The sequence below is a fragment of the Plecotus auritus genome (genome assembly GCF_963455305.1).
Source record: "Plecotus auritus genome assembly, chromosome: X".
Lineage (NCBI taxonomy): Eukaryota > Metazoa > Chordata > Mammalia > Chiroptera > Vespertilionidae > Plecotus > Plecotus auritus.
The window spans coordinates 118,095,181-118,123,014 of NC_137784.1; the positions used below are offsets into that span (position 1 = coordinate 118,095,181).

At 42.8% G+C, this 27,834-nt stretch overlaps 1 protein-coding gene and 1 pseudogene across 9 annotated transcripts in view; one reads left to right on the top strand and one right to left on the bottom strand.

The window, feature by feature from the left end:
- Positions 1-2,419: 2,419 nt before the first annotated feature.
- Positions 2,420-3,743, top strand: LOC308240254 (nuclear prelamin A recognition factor-like; annotated as a pseudogene). The gene has a single exon. The product of its transcript is annotated as a nuclear prelamin A recognition factor-like (transcript).
- Positions 3,744-12,742: 8,999 nt separating this feature from the next.
- Positions 12,743-27,834, bottom strand: part of FGF13 (fibroblast growth factor 13) — a 659,009-nt gene continuing 643,917 nt past the window's right edge. For all 8 annotated transcript variants that reach the window (XM_080652005.1, XM_080651999.1, XM_080652004.1 and 5 more), the window contains 2 exons: positions 15,661-15,859; positions 12,743-14,131 (listed from right to left, as the gene is read on the bottom strand). In XM_080652005.1, coding sequence (XP_080508131.1) covers positions 13,995-14,131; positions 15,661-15,859 — 336 coding nt within the window. In that variant the 3' untranslated portion in view covers positions 12,743-13,994. The remainder of the gene's footprint in view (positions 14,132-15,660; positions 15,860-27,834) is intronic.

The following is a 27,834-nucleotide window of genomic DNA, read 5'->3' on the forward strand; positions in this document are numbered from 1 at the left end:
GAGGAGAAGTGACCTATCTTAGGTCATCAGGCAAGTGAGAGGGCTAGAACTAGAGTGCATATTTCCGAAATTCTAATAAAATTAAAATTGCACTAAGCTTTTCTACAATGATATAAATTTCTTCATGAAACAATGAGTTGGAATCATCTGGAACCTGGTCTGAGGGATGTACTGGGAGATCAGTGACGCATAAATTAACTCTAGGACACAGAAAATCCACTCCTTGGCATTTACCTAAGGGAAATGAGAGTATATTTCAAAAAAAAATCATGCTCTATTCAACACAGCTCAAATTTGGAAGCAGCCCAGGTGTTGTCAACTAGAAAATAAACTGTGATATATTTACATTATGGAGCTTTCAATGGTGATAAAATATTCTATACGTTGATAAGGGTCTGGGTTTCATGGTGTGTGAATTTGTCAGAACAAATCAATTGATACACTTAAGAGGTTTGTATATTATATTATATAAAAATTTAGCCCCCCTCCCAAAGAAGTATACAAATATTGTGTGTTGGTATGTATGTATGTGAGCGGGGGGGAGAAGGAAGGGATGGGGAGGAGAAGAGAGAGGGAGAGAAAGACTATTTAAAATAATTTTGGAGATATAAACATTCCAAATAAACTTCATGTTAAAATAATTAAAATACACATTTTGGATGGAAAGAATTTATTTGAAGAATATTTTCTCTTCATCATCTTGCTGTTTTTTCTCTTTCTATAAGATTGTACTGGTCTAACAACCCATATTGCTTGATAAATTATTTCTAGAGCAGGCAGAGAAGAGATTGTTCAATAGAAAAGGGAGAATTTAGTAAGGCTGATCCACTCCAGTGTAATAATCAAGGCTGTGAATCATACTTTGCTCATAGATAATTTTCTTTGGTTTTCATCTACTGAAGAGAATACTTTGCTTATTGGGTTTCTGCAAAACATATAGAACAACTAGGTTTCAGATACATTTCAATAATCTAGACCTAGGTGACTCAGTCTCTTTCAGGTCATGAGACATAAATGAATGAAACATTTCAGGTAGATCATTTTTTCCTAAACATCTCTTGCATATCATGGACTTTGACTCTTATTGTCCAGTTACACTAGGCTAAATAATGTTTTCTGAACACTCAGTGCTATGTCATGACTCTGTCCCTTGGCTTATAATGTGGATTTTTTGTGTTTGTATTTGTTTTGTTTGTTTTTGCCTAGAGTCATCTACTACCTTTCTAACTGTTAAAGTCCTCTCATCTTTTGAGACTCAATTCAAATGAACTTATCTTTGAAACTTATGAAATTTCCCTAATTAATATTTTCCCTCTGGTAATTTGATTGTATTATAGCATTTATCATAATCTGACTAAATTTGATGATAGAAACTGAGAGTTTCTAGGAAATAAAACCAGTGTATTTGGGTACTAGCAAAGTTTAGTCACCATATTATAAAGGTGGGGTAAAAGTAGGTTTCCAGTTGTGAGTATGTGAAACACAGAGCTTATTCTTGTATTATTATTTACTAATTATTGGGTTATTTTCCACACAAACAGCTCCAAACCTATTTTGCCCCACCTTGTATGTAATTCCTGTGACCAAGGGCATTTGAAACTATCTTTACTGAAACCTCCCTGAGAGTAGGAAGCAGGACTCTATTTAGTGTCCTGCTGGTCCACAACACACACACACACACACACACACACACACACACACACACACACACACACACCTTTGTTTTCTGTGTAGTTGACATTCAATATGTTGGTGAATGTAATGGTGACATATTTTGAAATGTCCCTAAGATCCATGAAATGCAAACATTTTCAAGCTGTTTTGCTCATCTGGTTTACATTAAAGGGAAAACTGTAGTGCAGCCAACCTTTTAGAACTAATCCATTTTAGTTTTGCAATTTTAAAAGAAGAAAATAACAATTGGGTTGCAATTATCCAATTTGTACCGGGATATTAGTGATGGAGAGGTTTACCTAGTGAAGAATGTAAAACTGAATAGTTATTTCCAATTGGCACCCCACTTTATTAATCCCAGTAAAGAAAATTTCCTTGTTGTTAAACCCTAGACCAGTGGTTCTCAACCTTTTTAATGCCGCGACCCTTTAATACAGTTCCTCATGTTGTGGTGACCCCCAACCATAAAATTATTTTCGTTGCTACTTCATAACTGTAATTTTGCTACTGTTAATGAATCATAATGTAAATATCTGTGTTTTCTGATGGTCTTAGGCTCTACAGCAGCGGTTCTCAAAGTGTGCGGCTGCTTCCCCTCCCTAGGCACTCCACAAGGAAGAAAGGATACCACCCCTAGACTATCCTTTGGAATAGCCAGCAGCACCAGGGGTAACCAGCGGTGATTGACTGCTCTCCCTGCGCTTCCTCCAGGTCACTAGAGCCGGCCCCGCCTGCCCTGCTCCAGATGAAGTGTGATCACTGCATATAGAAGGAATGTAGTAAAAAAACAAAAACCAATGACCAAGAGAATGCCGCAGTCAACGTCCGGAGTCCAGCTCAGGAGAACAGAGAGAAGGGAGAATTCGATAAGTTGGCCCATGCCAAGATATTTCTGAGTGACTGCCTGGCGTGTGACAGTTGTGTGACCACAGAGGAAGCAGTCCAAGTTTCTCAACAGAACACCAAGGACTTCTTCCGTGTTCTGAACCTTAATAAGAAATGTGATACCTCACAGCACAAGGTGCTTGCAGTGTCCATGTGTCCTTACTCTCTGCCGTATTTTGCTGCTAAATTCAACCTCAGTGTCACTGATGCATCCAGAAGACTCTGCAGCTTTCTCAAAAGCCTTGGGGCGCACTGTCTTTGACATGAAGATAGCTGCGGACTTCAGCATCCTGGAGAGTCAGAAAGAATTTGTGCGTCGGTACTGCCAGCACCATGAGGAAGAGCCCCGGCTACCCATGCTCACCTCCTCCTGTCCCGGCTGGGTCCAATATGCAGAGCGTGTGCTGGGTCACCCCATCACACCCACATCTGCTAGGCCACATCTCCCCAGCAGATCATGGGCTCTCTGGTGAAGGATTATTTCACCAGACGGCAGAACCTGTCCCCAGACAAGATTTTCCACATCATTGTGGCCCCGTGTTATGACAAGAAACTGGAGGCCCTTTGAGAAGATGTTCCCACAACTTTACATAGTTCCCAGGGTGCTGACTGCGTGTTACCCTCAGGTGAAATTGTCCATATAATGGAGCAAAGTGATCTCGCCTCGAATGACACCGCCGTGGACACTCTGTTTGGAGACATGAAGGAGAAGGAGGTGAGGCTTCACGAGGGTGCCAGCTCAGACAGGTACCTGGCACACATCTTCAGGCACATGGCCAAGGAGCTGTTCAACAAGGATGTGGGAGTGCTCACCTACCACATCCTGAGGAACAAAGACTTCCAGGAGGTCACCCTTGAAAGGGGCAGAGAGGTTCTGATACGCTTTGAGGCTGCTTATGGCTTTCTGAACATCCAGAAGTGGTCCTGAAGCTGTAGAGGGGCAAGTTCCCCTGCCACTTGGTGGAGGTCCTGGCCTGCACCGGGGATGCCTAAGCGGCAGGGGTCTGGCCCAGGCGGACGACGGGTGTGCAGAAAGGGCACTGCTGCGGCAGATGGAAGGCATCTACGCTGCCATCCCAGTGTGGCCCCCGGAGACCAGCGCCCATGTGCAGGAGCTGTACCAGGAGTGGCTGGGGCGGGGAGGCAACTTCCCCCAGGTCCAAGTGGCCCTGCACACCGCCTAGCAGGGCCCAGGGCAGCCTGCCAGGACATCAAGTGGTAAAGGTCCAGCAGACGCCCGGCCTGCAGGTCACCTGAAGAGGGGTGTCAGACACGTGAAGGAAAGGCTTAGGATCTCTATCATCTCTTTGGTTTTCAGAATTCCCTGCTTCCCATCTGTCGGCTCCCTCCCTCTGAGGGGCACTGTCATCGTCACATGGGTGCAACTGGAATATTATATCTCAAGAGGATTGCCCCAATGTACGCATCCTTTTATCCGATGGTGAAAAAATCCCAAAGAACAAGAATGGAGACAGAATACTGTCCTTTAGGCTTAAAAAAAACCAGAAGGGTCCTGCGAACAGCTGAGACTTGGTTCTGCCCACGCACCTCAGAGAGATTGGATGGCAAAATGGCCTGGTTTGGCCCTGACTGTACCCACTTATGTTACTCTTGAAGGTGTCTTTGCCACAATGTGAATAAACTGCCACCTTTTGGAATAGGGGCTCATATAAAAGTCTGCATTCCCAACTTTTCTTGAAACAGATCTATGTTCTGCAGCTGTGGCCACCGTCCTGAGATCAGGTCCTGTCGACCAGGTCCTGTCGCTAGGAATCAGGGGGCACTGAAGTGAAGCCCCACCCCCGTGCCTTTTTACATTCAGGGATTGAGCTGAACTCACTTTGGGGGAGGCCTGGCAAGGGTGACAGGTGTCACAGATGGAAGCATGGAGAATGGAGAGGTGGACACCCTGCTCGGTCCCTCCCTGGGTGGGGTCAGGCAGATGAAGGCCAGCCAGCCCACCCCACAATTGGGTGAGATAGCGGCCCAGCCACTCCCCTCAGCTCTGGGCAGCCCTCTGCGTTCCATGACAGTGCACTCTGCCCTCACATGCTGCTTGCTCTAAGTGAGAAGGAAGAGAGCAGTTGGCCCACAGACAACTACACAGAAAGAGAGGGCTCATGGCTGGTGAGCACAGTGGCAGTGGCGGGAGCCTCTCCTGCCTCCATGGCAGCACTAAGGAGCAGCGAGCTGAGTGGTAAGGAGCAGTGAGCAGGCGGGCAGTAAGGAGCGAGAGGTCCTGGACTGCTAGAGGGATTTCCAACTGTCGGCTTAGGCCTGTTCCCCACATAAGCTGGCAGGCGGACGTCCCCTGAGGGGTCCTGGACTGCGAGAGGGTGCAGGCTGGGCTGAGGGATCCCCCCGCCCAGTGCACAAATTTCGTGCGCTGGGCTTCTAGTAAGGTAATAAATATCCACTGAGCCAAAAGCAGAGCAATTGACTCACAGGAGCTGAGCTTTACTCAGTCATCACCTGTGTACATTTCTTACTCTAATTGTTAACTCTACAGAATTGGAAACAAATTATTTTAAGAGTGCACACAATTATTTAAAGTAAAAAATGCACAGACATGTTGACATGTGGGACAAACGTGGGCAATACTCATTAATGTACAGAAGTCTCATAGCTGACAATATAGCATCAGAAGACAGAGAGTCCTGGCTTTTTAACATGGCTGTCCAAGTCTCCCTACTGAACAGACATGTTCATCCTCCCAGAGGAATAGAGCATTTCTGACACCTTTAGTGGGTGCTTCTCTGTGTGTGTGTGCACCTGTAAAGTGATTGTATGAGAGATAGAGAGGCATAGTGTTTGAAAAAGCATTAATAGAAACAGAGAAATTAGATTGATATTTTCCTGTTTTAGAATTCTAATACTGAAAACCATCCCTGCTATGTGTTCTAGAAAGACTTCCTGCAATATGACAAAATTGCAGCTGTTACAAATCTCTTCAAGAATGCCCACATAGAAATTGGAACATTCTAAAAGTAATGCCATGTACTTTTTGTATTTTTTTTATCAGAGTAAATGTGATGAAATAAATATCAGACACTTGGTACTCATGTGATATTAACAAAAGGGCTGATTGATTTGGCATGTACAGTTGTTCTCTATGCAACAAATTCAAGCTGACCTCTAAAAAGCAGCATAATGTTAAGAGTTCAAAAAGGTCCCGGGTGATTATCTATGAAAGACCCAAATACTGATTCACTAAGTTAAGACTTTTCTCCTTTCTTTTTTCATTTAAAGCTAAAATCAGCCCAGAATTAGAGATATATCCTGTTGAGTGCACTAAAGCCTTCTCAATCCCTAGTGGGAAAAGGTACACCCAAGGTGACAAAAAAAGCTAGCATGGCTACCTGGTGTTTTCATCCCGGGATAGCTCACTGCATCAAGCCAAACCATGAGACTACATCTTTGCATACTGAGTGATGAAAAGTTGTCACTGTAAATATGGTTAATAATTTGGAGTACCTCTTATTTTGGTGATTGGAAGTGGTCATCCATTATGCCAATGCCATATCCCTGTACAAATTTTGTTACTGACATGTGGGTGTTGCTATAATCAATACCTAAAATGTGGAAATGCCTTTGAGTAGAGGTTGCAAGAATTTGGGGAAGCATGATAGAAAAAGCCTAGATTGCCCTGAAAAGCCTGTTGGCAGAAATATCAATGTGCTACTGAGGACACATTTCAGCTAAATGAGGCTTCTAAGGCTCATTTGCATGATATCTATTCAAAATAGTTATCAGTTCTGATTTTATTACAGAATTAGAGGCCCGGTGCACGAAATTTGTGCACGGGGGGGTGGGAGTCCCCTCAGCCCAGCCTGCACCCTCTCCAATCTGGGACTCTTTGAGGGATGTCCAACTGCCCATTTAGGCCTGATCCCACTGGGCAGTCAGACATCCCTCTCACAATCCAGGACTGCTGGCTCCCAACTGCTCGCCTGCTTGCCTTCCTGATTGCCCTTAACCACTTCTGCCTTCCAGCCGGATCACCCCTAACCATTCCCCTGCCATCCTGATTGATGCCTAACTGCCCTCCCTGCAAGCCTGGTCACCCCTAACTGCCCTCCTCTGCAGGCCTGGTCCCCTCCCCAACTGCTCTCCAATGCAGGCCTGGGTCCCCCCCAACTGCCCTTCCCTGCAGACCCAGTCACCCCCAACTTCCCTCCTCTGCCGGCCAGGTCACCCCTGACTGCCCTCCCCAGCAGGCTTGATCACCCCCAACTGCCCACCCTTGCAGGCCTGGTCCCTCCCAACTGCCCTCCCCTGCTGGCCTGATCGCCCACAACTGCCCTCCCTTGCAGGCCTGGTTCCTCCCAACTGCCCTCCCTTGCTGGCCATCTTGTGGTGGCCATCTTGTGTCCACATGGGGGCAGGATCTTTGACCACATGGGGTCAGCCATCTTGTGTGTTGGAGTGATGGTCAATCTGCATTTTATGCTTTCATTAGATAGGATAGAGGCCTGGTGCATGGGTGGGGGCCAGCTGGTTTGCCCTGAAGGGTGTCCCGGATCAGGGTGGGGGTTCCCTTGGGGTGTGGAGCAGCCTGGGTGAGGGGCCTGTGGTGGTTTGCAGGCTGGCCACACCCCCTGGCGACCCAAGCAGAGGCCCTGGGATCTGGGATTTATTTATCTTCTACAATTGAAACTTTGTAGCTTGGAGTGGAGCCAAGCCTTCTGCTCTCTCCGTGGCAGCAGCATTTTCTGTTGGGATTTATGTATCTTCTATAATTGAAACTTTGTAGCCTTAAGCGGAGGCCAAAGCAGGCCAGGGCTGCAGAAGCTTGGCTTCCTCCATCGCCGTGGGCAACCCTAGCCTCCTGCTCTCTCCAGCTCTGTGGCTGCCGCCATTTCTGTTGGGCTTTATTTATCTTCTATAATTGAAACTTTGTAGCATTGAGTGGAGGCCTGGGCCAGCAAGGGCAGGCGGAAAGCTTGGCTTCCTCCATTGCCAGGGAAACCCAAGCCTCCCTCCTGCTCTCTGTGGCAGCAGCCATCGTGGTTGGGTTTATTTGCATATTCCCTCCTGATTAGCTGGTGGAGGTGGCTGGTGGGTGTGGCTGGTGGGTGTGGCTGGTGGGTGTAGTAGAGTGATGGTTAATTTGCATATTACTCTTTTATTAGATAGGATGGCTATAATCAGCTGGTGCTGATGGATAGATGGTCCTATTAGATATTAATTTTTCCCCCAAGTATTTACGTAGAAAATGGATGCTTGGAAAATTTTGGAAACATGTAGCTGGGGTCTTTGAAACATTCTTCAGTGAGCTTGACAGGCTTAGGACCGGGGCAAGGAAGGTGAGGAGGAGTGCCACAGATCTCTTCCCCTCTCAAACCTTTAGGGATTCCATGGCAATAAGTATGTTTCTCTCTAGGTACAAACAACTTCTGGAGGAAAAAGCTGGCATTTGTTTTGCTTTTAAATAATTACTAGAGGCCCGGTGCATGAAATTCGTGCACGGGGTGTGTGTGTCCCTCAGCCCAGCCTGCACCCTCTCCAATCTGGGACCCCTCTAGGGATGTCCGACTGCCCGTTTAGGCCCGATCCTACTAGTAGGATCGGGCCTAAACGGGCAGTCGGACATCCCTCTCACAATCCAGGACTGCTGGCTCCCAACCCCTTGCCTGGCTGCCTGCCTGGTTGCCCCTAACCACTTCTGCCTGCCAGCCTGATCACTCCCTAACCACTCCCCTGCCAGCCTGATTGATGCCTAACTGCTCCCCTGCCAGCCTGATTGCCCCTAACTACCCTCCCCTGCAGGCCTGGTCCCCCCCAACTGCTCTCCCCTGCAGGCCTGGGTCCCCCGCAACTGCCCTCCCCTGTAGGCCTGGCCCCTCCCAACTGCCCTCCCCTGCTGTCCTGATTGCCCACAACTGCCTTCCCTTGCAGACCTGGTCCCTCCCAACTGACCTCCCTTGCTGGCCATCTTTGACCACATGGGGCAGCAATCTTGTGTGTTGGAGTGATGGTCAATTTGGATATTACTCTTTTATTAGATAGGATAGAGGTCTGGTGCACGGGTGGGGGCCAGCTGGTTTGCCCTGAAGGGTGTCCCGGATCAGGGTGGGGATTCCCTTGGGGCATGGGGCGGCCTGGGCAAGGGGCCTGCGATTGTTTGTAGGCTGGCCACACACCCCAGCAACCCAAGTGGAGGCCCTGGTATCTGGGATTTATTTATCTTCTACAATTGAAACTTTATAGCCTTGAGTGGAGTCCAGGGCTGGCCAGGGTGTGCGGGAAGCTTGGCTTTCTCCATTGCCGGGGAAACCCAAGCCTCCTGCTCGCTCTGTGGCTGCAGCCATCTTGGTTGGGTTAATTTGCATACTCACTCCTGATTGGCTGGTGGGCATGGCTTGTGGGTGTATTGGAGGTATGGTCAATTTGCATATTACTCTTTTATTAGATAGGATAAGAAGCTTGAAGAAAGTGGTTGGGTCCTCCCCATTGTCCCTCATGCTCAATACATTGCAAAGATTGTATATACACTCACAGATAGTGGTAACAACATGAGATGGAGTGCTATGCCACAGAGCAGTGGTTCTCAAAGCTGTGGTGGGTATCAGATTCAGAAGATTCTCAGGTCTAGCCTAAAATCATGGAATCAAACTAAATGCCACAGGTGATTCTGGTACCCACGAAAGGCTTGAGCTACCACTAGTCTACTGCAGTGTTAATATGTGCTCTGTGCAACTATGGCTTCATGGCCAATAACTTATCCCAGCATTGCTCAAAGTTAAGCAGGCTACTTTAACACAGAGCACTTTATTTTTATTGTCTAAAGTTTTACATATGTCTCCTTTTCCCCCAATTGATACCCCCCACAGCCATTCCCACCCCAGGCAAGCCCCCACCGCCCCAGTGTCTGTGTCCATTGGTTATGCTAATAAGCATGCATACAAGTACTTTGGTTGCTCTTCATAACACAGGGCTTTTAAGAATTTATTATACTAACATACATTTTGAACCCCAAAGCAGGAATTAGTGTATGCCAGTGATTCTCAAAGTGTGGTTCCCCAGGTCCAACAGCCTCAGTATCCTCTGGGAACTTGTTAGAAATCCAGTCTTAAGCCCATCTCAGACCTGCTCAATCAAAACCTCTGGAGATGGGATTGAGCCATCTGAGTCTTCCTTATAAGCCCTCCAGGTGTTACTGATGTTACAAACAGCTTGAGAGCCAATAGTCTTCGCATTGTTTTCCCAAACTATTCTTTTATCAAACAAGTGGCAGGGATAATATATTCTGTCATAAAAAATGTTACTGAAGTGTGTGCAATGAAGATGTGTGAAAGCATCAGCACTTGTACCGAGATTTTTTTTTGCAACTATTTGATTGTTGTTTTATATAAACACCCCCTTCTGTTAAAAAAAAAACAACAACAAAAAACAAAAACAAAAACAAAAACAAAAACAAAAAAAACTTGAGGCAGCTCAAGGAGAATGCTGGCAGTAAAGGATTCTTCCAGGGTATTTTGACCACTTCTTACTTATGCCAAGCTTCCCTGAGACACCAATGTATTGATTTGTTTATCACTAGTGACCCATGCTCTTAGTGAACAATGACAAAGCCAAAGCAGCAACCAAAATAGTCAATAAACCAAACCTTAAAGTCCTTGGATCAAGAGAAAGAGAATGCATTCTTTTCTTTACTGAATGAAAATTAGCAAGACTTAATAGGAGGCAGGGCTGAATGAGTCTACTTCTGATATATGGTATAAAGATACCTGAGTCCATACTTCATGCAGGTAGACTTTATTTTTTCTTCTTCTTTTTTTAATTGTCTAAAGTTTTACATAAGTCTTCTTTTTCCCCAATTGACCACCCCCTGACCCCAGCCATTCCCATCCTGGGCAAGCCCCCACCGCCCCAGTGTCTGTGTCCATTGGTTATGCTAATGTGCATGCATACAAGTCCTTTGGTTGCTCTCTAACCTCCCCTTCCCTACCATTTGTCTCTGGATCTATTCTTTTTCATCAAATTATGTTGATCATTACATCCCACATATGAGTGAGATCATGTGGTATTTATCTTTCTCCAACTGGCTTATTTCGCTTAGCATAATGTTCTCCAGTTTCATCCATGCCGTTGCAAATGGTGAAAGTTCCTTCTTTTTTTTCCCCATTGCTTTTTAAAAAAATGTATTTATTGATTAAGGTATTATATACGTGTCCTCATCTCTCCATTACCTTTCCAACCCCCCCACTCATGCGCTCACACATATAGATCAATGGAATAGAATAGAGAACCCAGAAATCAACCCAAACCACTATGCCCAATTAATATTCGACAAAGGAGGCATGAACATACAATGGAGTCAAGACAGTCTCTTCAATAAACGGTGTTGGGAAAATTGGACAGATAATGCAAAAAAATGAAACTAGACAACCAACTTACACCATACACAAAAATAAACTCAAAATGGAAAAAGAACTTAAACATAAGACTGGAAACCATAAAAATATTAGAGGAATCCACAGGCAGCAAAATCTCAGACATATGCCGAAGCAATTTCTTCACTGATACTGCTCCTAGGGCAACTGAAACAAAAGAGAAAATAAACAAATGGGACTACATCAAAATAAAAAGCTTCTGCACAGCAAAAGAAACCATCAACAAAACAACAAGAAAGCCCACTGTATGGGAGAACATATTTGCCAATGTTATCAGTTGGAGTTTAATCTCCAACATTTACAGGGAACTCATACAACTTAACAAAAGGAAGATAAACAACCCAAACAAAAAATGGGTAATGGACCTAAATAGATACTTTTCGAAAGAAGACATAAGGAAGGCCAAGAGACATATGAAAACATGCTCAAAGTCACTAATTATCTGAGATATGCAAATCAAAACAACAATGTGGTACCATCTCACACCTGTCAGAATGGCTATCATCAACAAATCAACAAAGGGAAGCCTCCTGCACTGCTGGTAGGAATGCAGACTGGTGCAGCCACTGTGGAGATCAGTATGAAGTTTCCTCAAAAAATTAAAAATGGAAATCCCATTTGACCCAGTGATCCCACTTCTAGGAATATATCCCAAGAAGCTAGATACACCAATCAGAAAGGATATATGCACCCCCATGTTCATAGCCGCACAATTCACCATAGCTAAGATTTGGAAACAGCTTAAGTGCCCATCAGCAGATGAGTGGATTAAAAAACTGGTACATCTACACAATGGAGTACTATGCTGCAGTAAAAAGAAGGAATTTTTACTGTTTGCAACAGCATGGATGGAACTGCAGAGCATTATGCTAAGTGAAATAAGCCAGTCAGAGAAAGATAAATATCACATGATGTCACTCATTTATGGAATATAATGAACAACATAAACTGATGAACAAAAACAGATCCAGAGACAGAAGCATCGATCAGACTGTCAAACCTCAGAGGGAAGGTAGGGAAGTGGGGGTAAGGGGGAGAGATCAACCAAAGGACTTGTATGCATGCATATAAGCCTAACGGTTTGTGAGCCACATGCGGTTTGCCGCTCTTTTGACTAATGAGTTTGCCGACCACTGACCTAGACTCTCGATTCCAATAATTACAGGCTGTTGTTGTTCCTTGTGATTAAGCCCCCTAGGAGCTCCTGCTGAAACACCTTAGCACTGGGCAGCTTCCCCTCTGTACAAAAGCATGCTGATTGGGGCCCCAGTAACTTTATTTTATGGATGCCCTGAAAAGAACCATTCAATTATGTTTTACCTATTCCTCTACTTTTACCTTCATATATTGACTACTCCTGAAGCATGCATTTCCAGGCAATGGCAACTTTGGGGAGCTAGTGAATAGTCAACAACATTAAAAATGTTTACATTTTCCTTCAGCTCTCAGAGGTGGAAAGGACCTTAGATGTTTATTTATCTGTCTTCCCTCTACCTACAAAACGAGCAACAAAAGGGAAAATAGGGTGGATGGCAGAGAGAATATAGGTCTCAGTTGTGCAATTCCATCACTGAATGGGAATGAGAATTTTTGTTCCAATTTGAAGTCCAAGTAAAATAATTAGTACAATAATCTTTCTTTAAAGAGTATTCATGTTAACATGAATATTTAGGCTGTAGATTATCTGAAGGCAGTGACCTTATGTATAATTCAAGATTTAACTCCAGTTTCTACAACAGTTAACGGTAAGTAATAGACATTCAATCAAGACATGTTGAAGAATTTTTCTTTGAATGAATATAAAGAGTTTATTCGGTGCATATTTGGGTATACAACAACAAATATTAAACAACTTTTTTTAACATTTTTGTGTACAAGACAGAAAACTGCCTGTACATGCTATGTCCACTTTTGGAACACAGATTTTAACAATTATTAATGCACAAAATCTTACATATCATGCAACTCTATGCCAAGATTCCAACTTTCTTCCATGCAACAGATATGAAGATCTAAATGGAAACCTAGCTAAGTCTTAAACACTTTTCCAGAAGCAAGTATAAGTATATGTTGTTTAGGGGTAACCAGTCTTAATATTTCCTTGTACATAATATTCACGTGCCAAATACAGTGACAAGAGGACTCATACACATAGAGGTAAGACATTTCTTATTTTAACAACACAAAAGACAATATCACAGTTCCACAATTCCTGTGTTTACATAAGAAGCCACAACAATAGTTTAACATGATAACACAAATGGAATTAAGAGAAATCTAAACTTGAGGATAATCTCTTTTTGTTGTTTAAGTAATATTTATTGACTGGGGTTGACAATACAATTCAATTTCTATGCACAAAGTACAGCACAAGAACTTGACCAGAGTACTACAAATCGAAAAAAAAAAAAAGTGGTAAAATCACAAGAACACTGTTACCTTGAGCCTGAGATGCCAATTCAGATCCAACCCTGAATTTGGTTGATTTGGATTAAGTGACGCAGAGTCAATAGAACCACTGAATTTCAGAAATCAGAAAGTTGCACTATACCAAAGTAAAGAATACAGTTGAATCAAGCATAGATAGAAAACATTAAGCCAAGAAAACAACACAGTTCACATAATTTTGTTTGCCTCTACAAAACATTTAAGCAGTTAATTTTGTTTTATTTTTGAAGAGCAGTTGTGGTCTTTTAAATTTTCTTTCTTGGAGGGCAAATTTTTACCAGCATTTGTGCTGTGAAATGATTGTTGTTTGTCATCCCAAAACTTAAAGTGAGATCATGAGAAAATTGAGCAGTCCTTCTCCTGGATTTAGTTCACTGATAATGCTTAGCATTCTTTTGCACAAGCTCAATCTAAATTATGGGGCTTTAGTATGGATGATAAAGTTTAATGGCAGATAGAATAGTGAACTCTGCCCATTTGTCTGGTAAATGTCACTGACAAATTTGAACTTTTGGGTGAAGGACTGCTAGAAGAATTCAACAGCACCTGGAGTAAGGTTCTGTTACAGAGCCCTTGTTTTGCCCTCACTGGCTACGTTGATTCATTGTGGCTCATTGATTTGCCTCCATTCAGCACTCCAGAGACACTTCGGCTCTTGGTTGGGGTCCCACTCCCAGATCTGGAGAACTCCGTGAGATCATGCAGTGATGGCTCCTTGTACATGGCCACTGAAAAGCACAGAAAGAGGGTGTCAAAGGCCTTTAAATAGGCACACCACACTGGCCCTCAAATTTTCTTCTAGTTACTAGGCTTCCACACTTTAGGCCAAACATGAAAAATGCTGCCTTCAAGGACTCAGTCAGAAGTGAACTGGATCAGACTAAGCAAAATCTACTCTTGGTGAAGTAGTATGTAAAGAATTCTAATGCCTAATTTCCATCACTTATGGTTATGTATATGAAAGGATTAATGAAAAATGCATTTAATAAAGCTCTTATAAGTTTAAACATGATCTAGAGCATGTTGTGCAAGCTAAATATTAAAAACATTTTAAAATGCTGATTTTTATCATGATTTAAAATGAAACTCCCCAAAAGTTTAAATATTAGCACAATTCTTAATGCAAAAAATGATAAATATGATTATTGTTATGCTGTAAATAATAGTACTAGCTTGTGTTAATGGAATACTTACAATGTACTAGATACTATTTTGAGTGCTTCGTATTCATTAACTCTTGTAATCTGTGTAAGAATCCTCTGACATACTACTCTTTCTTTTTAAAATATATTTTATTGATTTTTCACAGAGAAGAAGGGAGAAGGATAGAGACCCAGAAACATCGATGAGAGAGAAACATCGACCAGCTGCCTCCTGCACACCTCCCACTGGGGATGTGCCCGCAACCAAGGTACATGCTCCCGACCAAAATCAAACCTGGGACCCTTCAGTCCACAGGCCGACGCTCTATCCACTGAGCCAAACCGGTTAGGGCCTGACATACTACTCTTATCCATATTTTACAGATGTGGAGCTTGAGGCACACATGTGGCAATAATCTTCTCAAGACCATCCGGTTAGTAAAGGGTAAAGCTGGGTTTTGAATCCAAGTAGACTGTTCCAGAAAAATGTGCTGTGAAGCAATGCTATGCTGATTGACTGACAGTCTGCCCTACTTGAAACCCAGAGTTGAACCCTAGGCCAGTAACCTCTTGGAGGTCTTGCTCTGCTTTGTCTGCATTTTCTAGTCCTTCTCCACCATGTCTCACTACTTTTAACATCCCTATTCTCTGCAGTCCATTCCTATCCTCCACCTTTTCTAATTTGCTACAAATCTGCTAATAATGACTGAAAAATAAAACTATGAATGAAAATTGTTGAGACAATATTGTTGGGCCCTTAGGGAATGTCCAAGGACTTTTCTGATAAATGTTAAGTATACACACATTTAAGCATCTGTTTTTCTGCCCAGGGATCAATCTGGCATAATTTGAGGTTCTTGGCTGTCCTGAGCTAGCAATTAAACTAGTTCCATATAAGTAAGGTGTTACTATATATAGATATATAATGGAAAAATTAAAATCAAAAGATTAGATGCTATTGTTGCAGTTTAATGTTTTTAAGTGTTTAAACTGTTACTAAATTTTTATATAAAAGCCTTAATGTAGAAGAATTATGTTCCGTTTTCAAAAGTGTGAAAAAGGAATGATTTAAATACATACTCATTTAATCCCAGCTCCTATAACATTGAGCTTACCTTTCAGTGGTTTGGGCAGAAAGTGGGCTGCAGGCTTGTTCTTCTTCACATGGTTTCCTTTCATGATCTCTCCTTCTTTGTTCAGACCCAGATACCACCCTCTGCCTGACTGCTGCTGGCGGTATATCATCGAAGAATATGTCACGTAATAATTTTCAAACACGGATTCTTTGAATTTACACTCAGGTGTGAAATGTTCCTACAAGAAAAGTAAATAAACTAAAGCTCAGTATGTGCAGCTATGGATTTCATGGAGAACCATGTGGTATTGCCCTTGGGAAGTTAAGGACAGTCTTTGTTAAATCTTGTGTGACCAGTGCTCTATTTTAATAGCATAAACTATTATCATTGGAAAACAAGACTATATATAGTATTTTGTGTGATAATTTAGAAAAAGCACAAAGTGCAAGTACCATTGATCAATGATTAGTTCTCTTTGTAGTAACGTAATGGAAAATTAGAACCAGCCACATAAGTGTAATATATCAGACAAATACAAGAGGCAAATATAAAAAAGATAAGCATAAAGCTGTCATATGGAGCTTTATTTACTTTGGGATTAAATATGAGAAAATAAATATTCAGTCCTTGTACTTACTTTTCAGAGATTCTCCAATTATTATAAACTATAATTTTCAATTGCCCAAGACGGAAATCTGTGTTACAATGCTGGCTGCCTGTATTTCTAAAGGGATGCTATAACGAAAGACTCCCTTTTACTTTTAGGTAAACCAAATTGATTATTAAATTGATTATTTTTTAGGTCATTAGGCCTTGAGTTAAAAAAAAATTCCTGCTCACCCTTGCCTTACAGTAAAGTTTACAAGCAAATCAATATAGAAGCAAGGAATTTACAGTAATTCTATAAGTAGACATGAGAGAACAGCCCATGGGACTCTCAATCCTGGAATGTGATATTCTGCCACATGCTTGACCATGTTTTCTTTAGAGTTGTCCATACAAATGAAGGGTTCCTGACCCAACTGTTTCAGAAACAAAAACAGAAACAGAAAACCTTCTTTCAAGTTTTGTGTATGTGTGTGCATGCAATAAACATCTATTAAAATAGCCATTTGTAAGCAAAATAAAATAAACAGCAAAATTTAATCCCAAAGTAATCCATAAGAAGCAAGGGGTCCACTTAAAGTATAATATAATGAAGAAAACGTTAACTGAGCTACATGTAACAGGGGCACCAAGGAAACCATTAGATTTTTGCTCATTTGCTGAGATTTTATCAGGAATAACTTTTAATAAAAAACTTAAACTACCTTGTAAAAATACTGCAAGCTTTCTGGACACCGGTCTTTTCTTAACAATGCCCCCATGGTCCTACCTTCCTTCACTTTCCTATGAGATATCATTGTAAGCAATGCACACTACCTCAACAACAAGATCTAAAGCACTCTCAGAGAGTCACTTAAGCAAAAAGGGGGCAGATTCCTCAAGTTGAGGCTGCCTTTCTCTGACAGTTATACAACTGAACATTTTTTTTTTCTGGGAATCCACAAAAATCTCAGTAATCTCACTGATTCCCACCTGGCCTGCAGAGTTCATAGACTGGAATAATCTTTTGGGTTTATTTCTGCCTGGGGCACACTTGATAGAGCCTCAAAAAATTCACACAAATTCAACCTACCCAAGAATAAACATTACATCCAGAGAAACTATCATGTGATAGGAACCAAAGTGCTCAAATAATGGGCTATGAAAACTCTCTTTGTAGAATTCTCAACATAGGGAAAGCCAAGAAATGCCTACAAAGAAATTTGACTCAAAGTCTCTACATTCCCTCCAGTGATGAGGACAATTGCACAGAACACTGCTAAAAGTCATTGGGAATTAAATCACCATTTGGGGGATGGTAATCTCATCATTGGAGGGTGGATTTTAGTTACCTATAGAGTCAGAAATCATTTAAAAGTAAATATGGTGAATAACACATATGATTTAGACAAGTGATTCTTTGTAGCCATATCAAGATACTATATGACTGACTACAAAATGATGAGGTGAGATCATTGTGTGCTCTAAGGCAGGCCCCAAAGAAGGGCTGCATTTAATGTCTTGTGTGATCACAGCATCAATCCATTTATTTATTTATTTATATGAAATTTCTGGCAATCCATTATATGCTTGGGTGGTACTAAAAATTCATAGGTAAATAGCATGTGGCCTCCAAAAGCTTACCATGTAGTTTCAGGAGTCAGAAATATAACCAAATAACTTGGACACAGGGTTTGCTGCCATGAAGTGCAGAAAAGAATGAATAAAGAAGTTGTTGCATGAAAAAAGAGGAAGCCTGACTTAATTCTGATTGGGGGACTGGGGAGTGGTGTACTTTACAGAGACAGTATTACTGTAGCTGAGCCTTGAAGGATGGGTAGGAATTCAAAACAGAAAAACAAGAATATTTGAAGCGCAAAGCTACTAAACTCCACTTCTGTGTCTCCTATCTCTGTAAATTAGAGTCCACCATCCTGGCAACTGCTAAAACTTAAAACTTCAGGGTACCTTAATGTTCTTTCACATGCTCTTCAGTCTATGATCTTGACCTTTCATTCCCATTGTCACTGCTCTAGTTTGTGCCCTTATTACCTTTTCACTGGCCTGCTGTAATAACCTCCTAATTGTTCTCTTTTCTGCTAAAATATTTCCTTACTAACACAAAGTTCAATTCCTCAGGAACTATTTTAAAAATTATTTTTTAATTATATATTTATTGATTTTGGAGAGAGGAAGGGAGTTAGAAAAATTGATGAGAGAAACATCATCGATCAGTTGCCTCCTACATGCCCCCTACTGGGGATTGAGCCCGCAACCCAGGCATGTGCCCTGATTGAGAATCTAACTGTGATCTTCTGGTTCATGGGTCAACATTCAACCACTGAGCCGCACTGGCTGGGCAATTCCTCAGGAAATTTTGATGGTATCACCATGCCTCTAGTAAGGATGATAACTTGATGTTTCATTGAAAATTCTCCACAATTCAATCACAACCATGCCTTCAGTCTCATCCTCTATCACAGAATTGTGTGTCTTTGTGCATTTACAGATGCCATTCATTTCCTTTGCTTAGAATGTCATTCTTCAATCTCTCTACCTATTGGCTTTCCCCTCATCCCTCAAGGTCTTACTCAAATATAACTGCCTCTGGAATCATATTTGATCTCTCTCATTCAGGGAACTTGTATTTGTGCCTTCACAAACTCTAGCTAGATCTCTAGGTTGGCCCTGTGACTCAGGCACATGTTAGATTGGCTCCAAATGGCAGAGAACTTGTCTTATTTCTGAATCCAACTTCCACCTTTATAAATGACTAGTCATATTGCCTAGTACACAGCAGACCACCCAATTATTGTTTATGGGATTTGAATTTCAGAGATTGCAAATTTGCATTGCAAGTTCCAGGACTCTGAAGTAACTAGTAAAAAGTCTGTAGGGAATTTCCCTAATATCATATAATGAAATCAGCTGTATGTAAAAGGAACTGGTACTGACAGATCCTGCATGCATGACTTAGTATATGTTACAAATAACAGATACTGCACAGATACTGGTTCCTACAACATTAGGAGTAAAAACTTGGCAATTGTTACAACTATTAGGAAATGGCAAGGAAGGACTCAATGAATTAAATGCTCTGTCACATCCCGGCAATTTCTTAGTCATCACCACTAAATTTAGGCTGAAAAACTCAGTAGAAAGGTAGGAAAATGAGGCAAAAAAAGACTATAGAAACAACCAAAGGAGTGTTCTGTTCTCTGTGCATGACACTGTCATTTTATCCAGTGTTGGAATGAGTAGGCAGAAGAGGCTTGATTTCTATGAAATGTGGAAAAATGAACATCCCACCCAATACAAGAAGTGGACACAAAGAAAAAGGGTACAGTTGTATTTGTCTATGTCTCAGCAGTGATTCATATATATAACAAATTGGATTTGACCCTAATCAGGGAGGCCTTTTTCTGAGGATTCCAGGTACATCTGGCAAGGAATCAACCTCCTTTGATCAATCTGGAGATGATTACCAGTATTAGTGCTCTTAAAGAAGGTGCCATAGTGGCCTTGACACATACTAGGCACTAATTAGAAGTGGCAATCACTGTGCTCTGTATTTACTATGCAGTAAATATCTATCATAATAAATGAATGAATAAATTAAAAATATGCCAAGCATTCCCTGAAGAGCCACTAAGAAATTACTTGGCATGAGTACAGAGGAAAGGTGTTTTATATCTAAAACTTTTTATGCATTTATTTCTCTTAAAAGTTGTTTATCTCTTACATATCTATATTTTTTCAGAGAAATTACACCTTTTTAGCTCATGAAATAATCAAGTCTGTCTCTCCTCAGTATCATTATTTCTATTCCCGTTAAAGTTTAAGGTTAGTTCTTTCTTAGTGACTAGTGAACCTTTGCGTGTGTGTGTGTGTGTGTGTGTGTGTGTGTTCAAAGTTTTCTTTTCTGGGTTATTTATTAAATAAATAATTTCTACTACTTTAAATTGAATTTATTGGGGTGACATTGGTTAATAAAAGTATATAGGTTTCAGGTGTACAATTCTACAACACATTATCTGGGTACTGTAATTGTATATTCACCACCCCAAGTCAAGTCTCCTCCCATCACCATTTATCTGCCCTTTACCCTCTCCTACCTTCCCCTACCCACTATCCCTATAGTTATCACCATACTATTGTCTGTGTCTATGAGGGCTTTTTTTTTTTTTGCTTAATCCCTTCAATTTAATCATCCAGCCCCACCATCCCCACCCCATCCCCAATAACTATCAGTCTGTTCTCTGTATCTATGAGTCCATTTCGATTTTTAAAAAATCTTTATTGTTGAAAATATTACATATGTCCCCTTTCCCCCACCCATTGACCCCTTCTAGCCCACCCCAGCACACCCCACCCCAAGCCTTCACCACCCTATTGTCTGTGTCCATGGATTATGCATATATGCATACAAGTTCTTTGGTTGATTTCTTCCCACCTACCCACCCACCCCCATTTTCCCTCTAAGTTTCGACAGTTTGAATCTATTTTGTTCATCAGTTTATTTTGTTCATTAAATTCCACGTAAGTGAAACATGATACCTGTGTTTCTCTGACTGGCTTATTCACTTAGCATAATACTCTCCAGGTCATGAATATTGAACCATTTTTCTAAGGAACCCATATCAACCTGTTACAATGATCATATTTTGGGTAAAGAATCAATAATCTATATTTCCAGAATGAGCATATCCAGTAGCAAAATCTGACACTTATTTTTTACCAATTCATTTTTACTATTAAGGGGAGATAGTTATTTGGAGGTTGAAATATCACCAGCAAGAAGAAAACATTTGAAACCCTCAATATCAGGTCAATATGACATATTAGAGACTACTTAACAGACACAATTGCTAATGGTCAGCTGCCCTTTTCAGGACATCTTAGACCTCCACACAGACTTTGAGAGTCACATGAAGAAAGTATTAACACAATCAATAATGTTATTTGCAAATAACCACCAGATCTAATGGTAGTGCCAGAAAACATCTTTGTCCCAGAACAGAAGGCTTTAGACCTGTGTAAATTGCTATTCTTTGTTAGGGTCAGAAGAAACAATAGTGCCCTGGGTTGCTTCTAGCACTAAGGGAAAAATAGAGAGGGGTGCAATATCTTTTTGGCCTTGAGAACTGGAGCCAGGTCACAAGGAGCAAGTACTGTGTTGGTGGCTTCCCTTAAAGGAGTCAAATAAAGGCCATGTCACTCAACAGGCAATGTATAGCTACATTCTTAGTAGCCATAACTAAAAAGGTGAGGACTAACAAATATCCATATCTTATTTATGTCATCTCAGTGCCCTAAACACATCTATAATATCAAAAGACACACACCATGACTAAATGCCTTCCTGATTAAGAGAAGTAATTTGGCAAACAGCCCTCAATAGGAAATTTTTCATACTTCCTCTTCCTGCTTTGTATTTTCAGCTATGGTTCAACTGATAGAGTGGCAGTGTTTCATTTGAGTCTGTATCTCAGTAGAATGCCAAGCTTTAAGGATTGCCATGTATATTATAAATGTTTCCTTTTAATGTATTTTTATCAAAAGAAATATTTTTACATGGGCTGCACTGATTTCTTTGAATCTTGAGAGAGTAACAGAGTCTACTGAGGTTGTCCATACAAAATACGGCAGCACTATGTCCCTAGATGTTGAACAAAGCCTGAGATTACATAGTAAGTATAATCTTTCACATATGTTTATGCTATGCCAAGTGCACACATCCTGGTATAATGTTTCTTAACACATTTTGTTTTATTCAGATGTAACATTTTGTAAAGCAGGCATAACAGAACAAGAAACAAAAAAGTTTATGAATGGGCATTTAAATAAACTTAAAAAATAAACCTAGTAAAACATGATTTCCTCTCTTCAGCAGGTTCTATAAACATATTACAATTAGTCTATCTACCCCTTTAAGTCTCTCTCCTCCTCTTCCTGTCTTCCAGTCACATTTTCAGTAACCTGATAATCCAATTAATTTAACAACTAGAGGCTCAGTGCATGAATTTGTGCACGGGTGGGGTCTGGCTAGCTCGGCCCCAATCATGGTGGATTGGGGCTGGGCCTGTCAGGAGGAGGAGATGGCAGGAGGTTGGCTGGCCGGCCCACCCAGATCGGGGCCCCCAATCTGGGCCAGACTGGCTGGGGGAAAGGGCCATGGGTGATTGGCCAGTGGGCCCTGCCCCCTTAATGGGGTAGGTGGCGGGTGATGATCAGGGGCCAGCAGCCTGGGGGAGTGGCCATGGGTGGTTGGCCAGCTGGCCCTGCCCCTAATCAGCGTGGGGGGGACAATCTGGGGTGGGGCCGGGCAGGGGGAGGGGCTTCAGGAGATTGGCTGGCCAGCCCCACCCCCTATTGAGGTGGGGGGGATAAGGGGTGGGGCCAGCGGGGGAAGGGCTGTGGGCCGATCAGGATGGTGGGGGCCTATTGGGGGCATGGCCTGCTGGGGGGAGGGGCTTCAGGAGGTTGGCAGGCCAGCCCTGCCCCCTATTGAGATGGGGTGGCAATCAGGGGTGGTGCTGGCCAGGGGGAGGAGCTGTGGGCATTCAGGGTGGTGGGGTCCCATTGGGGGCTGGCCAGCTGGGGGGAGGGGCTGCAGGAGATTGGCTGCCCAGCCCCACCCCCTATTAGGGTGGGGGGTGTGATCAGGGGCAGCCTGCTGGGGGGAGGGGCTGGGGGCCTATTGTGGTGGGGTGGGCTGCAGGGGAAAGGAAGGGGGCTTGGCTGGCAGGCCTCGCTCTTGATCCTTGATCTGGGTGGGAGAGTCCAATAAGGGACAGGCTGGCTGGGGGGAGGGGCCGTGAGGTTGGCCGCAGGCCCCACCCCCTGATTGGGCTGATTTGCTGGCCACAGTGGGCGTCATAGCGACGGGTTGTTAGGTTGTTATGGTTGTTGCGGTAGCTGCCCTTTTTATATATATATACTAGAGGCCCGGTGCATGAAATTCGTGCACTGGGGGGGGGGGGCGTGTTCCTCAGCCCAGCCTGCACCCTCTCCAATCTGGGACCCCTCGAGGGATGTCCGACTGCCCGTTTAGGCCCGATCCCAACGGACTGATGGCTCCCAACTGCTCGCCTGCCTGCCTTCCTGATTGCCCCTAACCGCTTCTGCCTGCCAGCCTTATCACCCCTTAACCACTCCCCTGCCAGCTGGTCACCCCTAACTGCCTTCCCCTGTAGGCCTGGTCACCCCTAACTGCTCTCCCCTGCAGGCCTGGGTCCCTCCCAACTGCCTTTCCCTGCAGGCCTGGTCACCCCCAACTTCCCTCCTCTGCCAGCTTGGTCACCCCTAACTGCCCTCCCCTGCAGGCCTGGTCGCCCCAACTGCCCTCCCTTGCAGGCCTGGTTCCTCCCAACTACCCTCCCCTGCTGGCCTGATCTCCCACAACTGCCCTCCCTTGCAGGCCTGGTCCTTCCCAACTGCCCTCCCTTGCTGGCCATCTCGTGGTGGCCATCTTGTGTCCACATGGAGGCAGGATATTTAACCACATGGGGGCAGCCATCTTGTGTGTTGGAGTGATGGTCAATCTGCATATTACTCTTTTATTAGATAGGATAGAGGCCTGGTGCATGGGTGGGGGCCAGCTGGTTTGCCCTGAAGGGTGTCCCGGATCAGGGTGGGGGTTCCCTTGGGGCATGGGGTGGCCTGGGAGAAGGGCCTGTGGTGGTTTGCAGGCCGGCCACACCCCCTGGTGACCCAAGCGGAGGCCCTGGGATCTGGAGTTTGTTTATCTTCTACAATTGAAACTTTGTAGCCTGGAGTGGAGCCAAGCCTTCTACTTGCTCCGTGGCGTGGTGGCAGTCATTTTTTGGGGGATTTATGTATCTTCTATAATTGAAACTTTGTAGCCTTAAGCGGAGGCCTGGGCTGGCCAGGGTGTGTGGAAAGCTTGGTTTCCTCCATCGCCCAGGGCAACCCTAGCTTCCTGCTCTTTCCAGCTCCCTGGCTGCCGCCATTTCTGTTTGGGTTTATGTATCTTCTATCATTGCAACTTTGTAGCCTAGTGGAGGCCTAGGCCGGCAAGGGCAGGCGGAAAGCTTGGCTTCCTCCATTGCCAGGGAAACCCAAGCCTCCCTCCTGCTCTCTGTGGCCGTAGCCATCTTGGATGGGTTTATTTGCATATTCACTCCTGATTGGCTGGTGGGCGTGGCTGGTGGGCATGGCTGGTGGGTGTAATGGAGTTATGGTTAATTTCCATATTACTCTTTTATTAGATAGGATAGATTGCCAATAGCAAGGGCCACTCTTCTAATTCTTAGCTGTGTTCTGATGACAATTTTCTAGATTTAACGTTAGCAGGTTATTTAAGCAGGTCTGACTTGTACACATCAATTACTCCCCAGCCTAATGAAAATAATATGTAGATTAAAATTAGATTTAAAATTCTGTTAAAAAAGAATAGAACCGTAAAATATAAGTCATACCCATGGGTGGGTATGACACTGTAACTACCTATATTCTCTATACAGGCTTCCCCTTTATCAGTCATTGCAAAATCCAGGATTAATTATTATATTCAGGACTTCAATGTTCGCTCCCAGGATATATTTGATGTGCATGGGTTTCATTATTGCAAGATCAAAGCATGGGAGGGGAGAGGTTGGGGAAGAGAGATCAACCCTCATCCAGTGCACTGCAGCTAAGCAAAATTATTAATTCATGATAAACAGGATGGTTTGTTCACACAGATATCCTCTGGACCATGCGATACTTGAGGGCAGCTCCTAGAGTAAGGCTTAGCTTATAGCCAATGATCAATACACATGTGATGAAATAAATGAAAGAATTAAATATCATAAAAATGAAAGAATTAAATATCATAAAAAGTGCACTTGGAAGCTCCCTTTTAAATGTGACACTATATGAATAAAGGGCTGTTTTACAGTAGAGACTGACAAGTTAAAATTTGCCTGGGAGGGTAGAAAGAATAGGTGATAAAAGGAGGAAAACTGCTTACAGATAAATTCAATTTAATAAACTGGAGAGGGAGGGAGAGAGAAAGGAGAAAAGGAGGGTGTGAGGGAAGGAAAGAGGGTGAGAGAGTGGAGGGAGGAAGAGAAGAGGGGATAATAAAGACAAATCAGTGTTTAAGCTACAAGAATAAAGGGATTTCCTTTTAACCAAGTATAAGGCATTATGCTTATACTGTTGGTCTTTGGGTCTGCAAATAGCTAAACATTTCAGTTAAATTAATTACCTTGATTTATTTTTAAATGGGGGGAGGGGGACCTACCAGCTTACTACCTTACTGGATTTGTTATACAAGGATCCAATGCATGTGAAAGAAGCACTGATAATTGTAAAGCTCCAGAAACATGAAATGTGGGATTCCTTCTGATAATACATGCCCAGTAAACCAGGGCAAAATCAATAAATAAATTATCTTCTTGTCAAGGTCCTTGTTTCACTATGGAATCAATTTATAAAGGAAGGGTCTGCCTATGTATGTTTTATTAACATGGAAGAATAGAAATTCTGCCAAAAATTAGGGCTGTTCATGAATTACACTGTGTGTTTAGTGTTCCCCTACAAGCTTGGTTCCCAGAAAACTGTTTTGTCTCCTTTTATTTTTCATTTCTGCCTGCAGTGTCCTGAGAGGCTGCAGTGCTTCAAACCACAGCACTAAAGAAACAGAGTGCTTTAAAATGGACTTCATGAAATTCCATGCAACAAAATGACTTAAATGTACACATGTTAATTAGTAACCATTTGTTTAAAAATGCAAATTATAATTAAGAATATGCACATGGGTCTATTTTTCCTCATATGGTTATAATGAAATTTCTTGGTAGTAATTTCATATTTTAAGGTATTTCAAAGAAATTTTAATTTACCTTATGTTGACCCCACAAAATATACCAGCATAGTATTGCTTTTTCTCCTTAATTCTTTGCAAACAAAGATGAAAACAATATTAACCAATGGCCTGTTTAAAACAGAATTAGAATGCAGACATGGACATATTTTAGCTGTGGAGTTCATTTAGTCCTTCATATTGGCTTGTTCTGGATTTTCGTATATTTCTGTAAAGCAGTCTCATGCAATATATTACTCAGGCTGTCAAATTTTACAAAGCAACCCTATCTAATAAAGAGGGAATATGTTAATTGACCATCACTCCATCACAAAGATGGCTGCACCCACAGCTGAGGCCAAGTTCCCTTAAGGAGCGTTAACGAGCAATCAGCAGGGACCAGAGGCTACACCAGCCGTGGGCAAACTACGGCCCGTGGGCGGGATCTGGCCCACGGAGCCGAAAGAGTGGAGGGTTCTCTTGCTCTCCCCTCCGCTCCTTCACCAGCAGCAGTGTTAACATGGCAACATCGGGAAACACAGCCGCAGCTCCTTCTTCTGTGTGGACGGATTTATATCCACCCATTCAGTAGAAGGAACAACCTCTCAATCTTCCAGAGGCTCCTTGTAATGCCCGTGGACGCGTCTCCCAATATCACCCTGGGAATGCGTAGACACGTTATGGTGGTGATGTAGGTAGACACGCCCCTGGAGAGCACAGTATCAGAGCCTTTCTGAGGTAAGATTAAGAGCTCTACTCAAACACAATTTTTTCCTGTTCCCACATTCTGTACATCACAATGACTTGTTAATAAAACAACAAAGACTTTCAGCTTTTAGGGCTTGTATCCACTGCAGTTTTTTTTTCCCACTGCGGACGTGTGCAGCAGGGAAAAAGACACACAGAGGACATGTCACACTAGCCATGCTGCGGCTAGATTTTTTTGCTGATACAGATGCGGTATCAGTAACGCTACCGTGGCCACTAACCGCATGTGTTAGCGGCAAAACAAATGCATTTTGAGCTGCGTTTGCTTCTCCCCCTTGCGCCTGTAAAAATGCGTGCTACAGGGCATTTGTGTTAACATGCACCACTGCACATTAGCATCAACGCAAACATGATGGAAACCTGTGTACCCTGCATTAACCCTAGCTGCACTGCATTGCAGTACTGCACCACACTGCAACGGCAGCACGGCTAGTGTGAACGAACCCTAATTCAGTGGGTTGAACAAAAAGATTGTATAGAAATGTGATGAACTAAAGATTTTATTACAAAATCGCTTAATTTCAGGGTTTCAGAAGTAATTGGAAAAATGAAAAACTGAAAATCAAATGTTCATATCTAATACTTGGATGAAACCCTTTCCTGGTAATGACAGCCTGAAGTCTTGTACTTATGGACATCACCAGATGCTGGGTTTTCTCCTTTGTAATGCTCTGCCAGGCTGTCACAGTAGGGGTATATATATAAATATCCTGCCATTTCCAGTTTTTAATAAGAAAAACTGTTGCAATGGGCTTTTAAAAGTGGCACTTGGTTGTTTTTATAGAGTCCAGTGGATGCAATCTGACATTGATAATGGGCTCTTTCACACTATGTGCACTGCGGCTGTTTTTTGCCAGTAACGGAAGTGCTAGTGGTAACTACTGGTTACCCATGTTTTACACTGCCCTAGCACCTCCCATACAAGTGTGTCTGGAAGACACAGCAATGTGCAGCTATGTGTGTTACCATAAACAAAGGGCCTGTGTGAAAGATACACAGGTTTCCTATGGAGGAAAGGGGTTGTTCTCTATGGTCAGGGTGTGCCTCTG